The following is a 5,406-nucleotide window of genomic DNA, read 5'->3' as shown; positions in this document are numbered from 1 at the left end:
TTGGCTGCTTAGAAATTAAGTGTTAACGAGCAGTTGGACAGGTGTACCTAATAAAGTGGCCGGTGAGTGTATATCCTCTTTTGTTGCTAGCTGAGACTCTTAATAACACTACATTTGATCTGTTGCATAGTAATGCAAATGCAGTAGGTCTTTTTTAGTGCTAGGTTAATTTCGTTTTGGAGTAATAGAGTTGCGTTGTTGGAGGAGTTATATTTCTGGCATCCAGGGTTCTAGTACTAAAAATCTGTTGTTTTCAGCTTTGATGCGCATAAACTCCCTCATTTAAATCTTCAGTACAAATTAACAGCAAGCATTTTCCTAACTGCGTTAGAAAATACGTTGTTCTTTCATTAAAAAAAACAACAACTATGTGGACATAAAAGCATTGAGTGAGGAGTCACTCACCAATCACACTTAAAAAAAAATCTGATTAAATGGTTTAAAATCAGTTTTTTGATTTTCTTATATTGTCTCACCATTCTTTTCCCTCTCCCATATTCTCTCTCTGCTGCCAGGCTGACTTTGCTGTCGAGGCCTTGGCCAAAGCGACATATGAGCGTCTGTTCCGCTGGCTGGTCCATCGAATTAACAAAGCTCTGGACAGAACCAAACGCCAGGGTGCCTCCTTCATCGGCATCCTGGACATTGCGGGTTTTGAAATTTTTCAGGTTTGGATTAAAATCTTTTAAAGCTTTAGTGTACAACTTTTTGAAACTAATGAACGTCCGTTATATTCAAGCCTTTGACAAATGAGTTGCTACAAAGCTAAGACTATCAGCTCCACACAGCTCTCTCTGTAATTCTCAGTATGGCTATGTTTAGAAGATTGTTGCGTCTGAATACCTTCCTGTGCAGATGCTTGAGTGAAAATAGTTACTTCTTTGGAAGAGTCAATCATGTTTTTTTTTTAATCCACATGTCCTCCTTGGCTACTAGCAACTTTTGTCAAGGAGGGGTGGGGGGTGCGTGCTCGAGCACGTAAGGCTTGTATCAGTTTTGTTGTCATTACTTAGAATTCCTCATGGGGAGGACAAAAACTACGTACTATAGTTTTAATCTTTAAAGAAGACAATTTGTCCAGTTGTGGCTAGATGCCATGTTCTGGTTTTGTTGCTGTTATTGTTCTATAAGCTATCTACATTTGAGGTTTTCAGTCATCTACACACTTTTTTAATAAAAGGATTGTTCTTCCTTGTATTTCTACCCATCTACAGTTGAACTCATTTGAGCAGATGTGTATCAACTACACCAATGAGAAGCTGCAGCAGCTCTTCAACCACACCATGTTCATCCTGGAGCAGGAGGAGTATCAGAGGGAGGGCATCGAGTGGAGTTTCATCGACTTCGGCCTCGACCTGCAGCCCTGCATCGACCTCATTGAGAGGCCGGTCAGTGTGAATGTTTAGATAGCATCAGTGAGATGAATGTGACGTCTAAAACAAAATCCTTCTTGAACTCTTATTTTGTACTTATTCTTGAATTATTCAGCTATGCTGACAAACAATTCAGCAACTAAATAATAATATGCACTCAACATTTCCTTTAAACCACGTGCTACATGTTTTGCCTCAATTGGAAAGGTAAAGTTACTTTATGATTACTAAAATCTGAATTGAGAAAAAGTTGTTGTTAGGGCATTGAGATGGCCTAGTAAAGGGGTTTAAGATGCTAACCGCAACGCTCCTATCTAATAGCACATAAAAAATACATGAGATTGTTGTCTTGCTGGGATAGCATAGTTCACTCCCTCCGAAGTCTTTAGTTCTGTCCTGTGTTAATATTCTTTCAGGCAAACCCTCCAGGAGTGTTCGCTCTTCTGGATGAAGAGTGCTGGTTCCCCAAGGCCACGGATAGGACCTTTGTAGACAAGCTGATCCAGGAGCAGGGCACACACACTAAGTTCCAGAAGCCCCGCCAGCTCAAAGACAAGGCCGACTTCTGCATCATCCACTACGCTGGCAAGGTACGCTTGTTTTTAACTTTTTAAGAATCACACACGGCAGGTGTCTGTCTCTGCTTAAATGCACGATTGATGTGTGTTTCTTTTCACACTGGAACTCCACTCATGGTGGGTTTTCAACAACAACAACAACAACAACAACAATAATATTAATAATAATAATAATTTCGTTTTGCAACACATCTCTTTTCCTCCCTGATGTTTTTCTGAAAATGTTAAACAGCGAATGAAAAGTTACAGCCAGTCAATAATAACGTAAGGTTCCCTGTAGTGGGAATAGTGAGGTATGATTTACATAACATTGTATTGGAGTGGATTTGGATGTTGTGAGTGGTGTTATGCAGTAGAACTCAGTCTTATCGGGAGACCTGCTAAGTAGAAAATGTGTTCACCATTATCTGGACTGTGTTGTTTCGCACCTCGAAAACTCAGTAATTTAATTGATATTTGAGTGTTTAAAAAAAAAATCTTGTCTTGACATACTGTATATTGGCCAACGATCTTCTCTTTCTTTTTTTACAGAATTGCATAACATAAAAAAAACTTTTTGGGGTAATAATTTTCATAAAATAAATCCTTGAACATATATTTTTAAAAGCTTTATGGGACTAACTTAGTTTAACGTTTTAACTGGTTGTTATTAATTAATTATTAAATATATTTTACATAGTGTCCCTTAATAAATAGGCGCCCCCGTATATCAGCCAATAATAGCCTATCAAAGATATTACATTAATATTTGCTGTCTGGCCAACATACATCATATGACAATTACAAATACTAAATACAATTTGCTAAAGAAATGCTTTAGATCCTACTCACAATTCTTTAGAAACAAAAACAAATATAAGGGTTTTTTAATTTAAAAAAAATCTGTTATTGTAAAAAAAAACGTTGTATTATGAGATGTATTCAGAATCATTTTGTATTGCCTTCATGCAGTAGACAGCCAAAGCTTGTGGTATTAGTTTTGTCCCTATAGCTGAGTTGTTCTTGTTTATTATAGGTGGACTATAAGGCAGATGAGTGGCTAATGAAGAACATGGACCCCCTCAATGACAATGTTGCAACACTTCTGCATCAGTCAACTGACAAATTTGTGGGTGAACTTTGGAAAGATGGTAAACTTCTTATACCTTGTTATCTTTAAACATTTGAAATGGTACTAGATACTAGAATTTTTAGTAACTCATAATTTTTGCTTCATTATCTATCTACTTGTTTGCTTATACAATTAACAAGCACGTCAAAATGTCTCTCACTCAAGCCTACTAACAACAGCTGTCTGCCTCGTTGACCCAGGCCTATACATTTATGATTTCTAAGAATACATTTAACATCACCCTCCCCTCCCTGTCTTTTTCTCTGTGTTGTAGAGATTCAGACCATTCAAAGGGCTTCATTCTATGATAATGTCACTAGTCTGGATGAGCCGGCAGGTGAATGACTGGGTCGTGCTGTAGCAGACCTGGGCCAAAATAATAATGAAAGTTTTGGCTTGTAAAACCAAGCTCCTCAGGGTGCTTGGTAGGCTGAATGTAAGCACTTTCCAAGCAGGTTAACTTCATGAAAGTGCACTGGTATATTTTAGCCCAGATCTGGCTGTATGTTTCATGCTTGAGCCAGTTCTGTGTCTTACATAGCTACAATGGCTCCCATTTGCTTCCAGGTTGCATGGCTCCTTTGTCTCAGCCAAAAGCATTAGCATTAGTGCCAAATTCCTTCATAAGTAGAATATGGTCAAGTACTCCCTCTAGTCAAACTAGTGTGCTTTAATTTGTGTCAATAGCCCTGAAGCAAGCATTAAGGATCTAGTGCAGCTTTTTGGAGTCTTGATAGCCTTTTTCTCTTTTTGTTTCCCCTCTGTGATGTGATACATCCATGAGCAAATTAGGGTTAGTAGCTTGACTAAAGAAAATTTAATAACATTAATTTCACGCCTTCCTTCTTTCTAGATAGGGTCACAGTAGCTAGGAAATGAAAGGAGATGTTAGTATTTGTTTTTGCTCTGAGCTCAGAGGTCAGTGTAAAAGGTTCAGTAAGGAGGCCATACATCATCGCCTCAGTTTAAACTTTACCAATCTGTGACTCGCCTCATATTTGTAACTTTAATTTAGTCAGTTGGACATTAATCAATGTGTATTTAATTACCTGTGTTATGCCATTACATTTAGATTAAGTTTACTGGAATTACTGTCAGATTCTAAAAAGATTTACTAAGCAATGCATAATTCTGGTGATAGTCTATATTTTTGTAATTGTTAGGAATAACCATAAAAAGACCAAAACCAGCAGGGAATTGAACAATAATTCCCTGATTTCTCTTATTCATTTGCGCCATAGAGATCCATTGTTGTCTCAAAACAATTATTAAAAACACGTTAATGAGACATACAGTTGCACTGACAGACATGTTCCTTTATAGTTAATAACATGGGCACTGTAGTTTATTTTCCATCTCACATACACTGTCCTGCTGCTGTTAATACACTCTATAGCACCAAATAAGTGGCTTAATCGTTCCTAACATTCAGACACGTTTAAAAAAAGAAATGATTTACTTTGACATCTCTCTTAAGAATGTGTGTGTGTATTTCCCTTGCAGGGAAATTGATAGAGTATGTTTACATTTTTTAATTAATCGTAAGTAGAGTAGGACTAACCATGACTAGTCAACTGATCTTCATGGGTAAAATTCTAGGAGTGCTCCTTTTAGTATAGGTCATGAACGGTTTATATTGTAATATTTTTCGCATCCAGTATTTGCAAGCCCCTAAATGTTAACAAGTTAAGAGGAGATGATTTTTACTGGTGATAGGTTGATGTAAGTTTTAAGCAGTCCTAAGCAGTTAAATTAGAGTTAAATAAAATCATTAAAAATATTTCCACCTGCAGAAGCAAGTGGTAGTTCTAGTCTTTGAATGCTACTTTGTTAGATGGCGTTGTTTCACTGTGGTGTGTAATGCTTTTTTCGTTCACATGCACTGTAGCTACAGTTCGTCACTGTGTGGCTGCTGCTGTTTTTTCTCTGCTCCCCATGAAGTCTTCTCGTTCTTACCAGTTCTTCCCATCTCCCCACCAGTCGACCGTATTGTTGGCCTGGACCAGGTGGCAGGGATGAACGAGACAGCCTTTGGCGCCACCTACAAAACAAAAAAGGGCATGTTTCGTACTGTTGGACAGCTCTACAAGGAGTCGCTTACCAAGCTCATGGCCACACTGAGGAACACCAACCCCAACTTTGTCCGATGCATCATTCCCAACCACGAAAAAAGAGTAAATAAAGAATATAATCCAAATGTATTAGAAGCTGCATGTCAAGCAGTGGAAAGAGAACCTATAACTCTTTTTTTTATTGGTTGTATTGGCATGGTATATCTACTGTCACTTGATTTCCCCAGTGTACTACATACTCATTGCAATGAAATTCAGCAATGCTAACCAGT

General features: G+C 37.9%; 1 protein-coding gene across 3 annotated transcripts in view; it reads left to right on the top strand.

The window, feature by feature from the left end:
• LOC117937103 (myosin-10-like) overlaps nucleotides 1-5,406 on the top strand; it is a 56,863-nt gene that overhangs the window by 30,095 nt on the left and 21,362 nt on the right. For all 3 annotated transcript variants that reach the window (XM_034860806.1, XM_034860823.1, XM_034860814.1), the window contains 5 exons: nucleotides 516-668; nucleotides 1,215-1,388; nucleotides 1,790-1,963; nucleotides 2,967-3,081; nucleotides 5,043-5,236. In XM_034860806.1, coding sequence (XP_034716697.1) covers nucleotides 516-668; nucleotides 1,215-1,388; nucleotides 1,790-1,963; nucleotides 2,967-3,081; nucleotides 5,043-5,236 — 810 coding nt within the window. The remainder of the gene's footprint in view (nucleotides 1-515; nucleotides 669-1,214; nucleotides 1,389-1,789; nucleotides 1,964-2,966; nucleotides 3,082-5,042; nucleotides 5,237-5,406) is intronic.

The sequence above is a fragment of the Etheostoma cragini genome, chromosome 2 (assembly GCF_013103735.1).
Source record: "Etheostoma cragini isolate CJK2018 chromosome 2, CSU_Ecrag_1.0, whole genome shotgun sequence".
NCBI classification, from domain to species: Eukaryota; Metazoa; Chordata; class Actinopteri; order Perciformes; family Percidae; genus Etheostoma; species Etheostoma cragini.
Note: the sequence above shows the minus strand (reverse complement) of the source record. Positions and strands in the feature narration are given on the sequence as shown.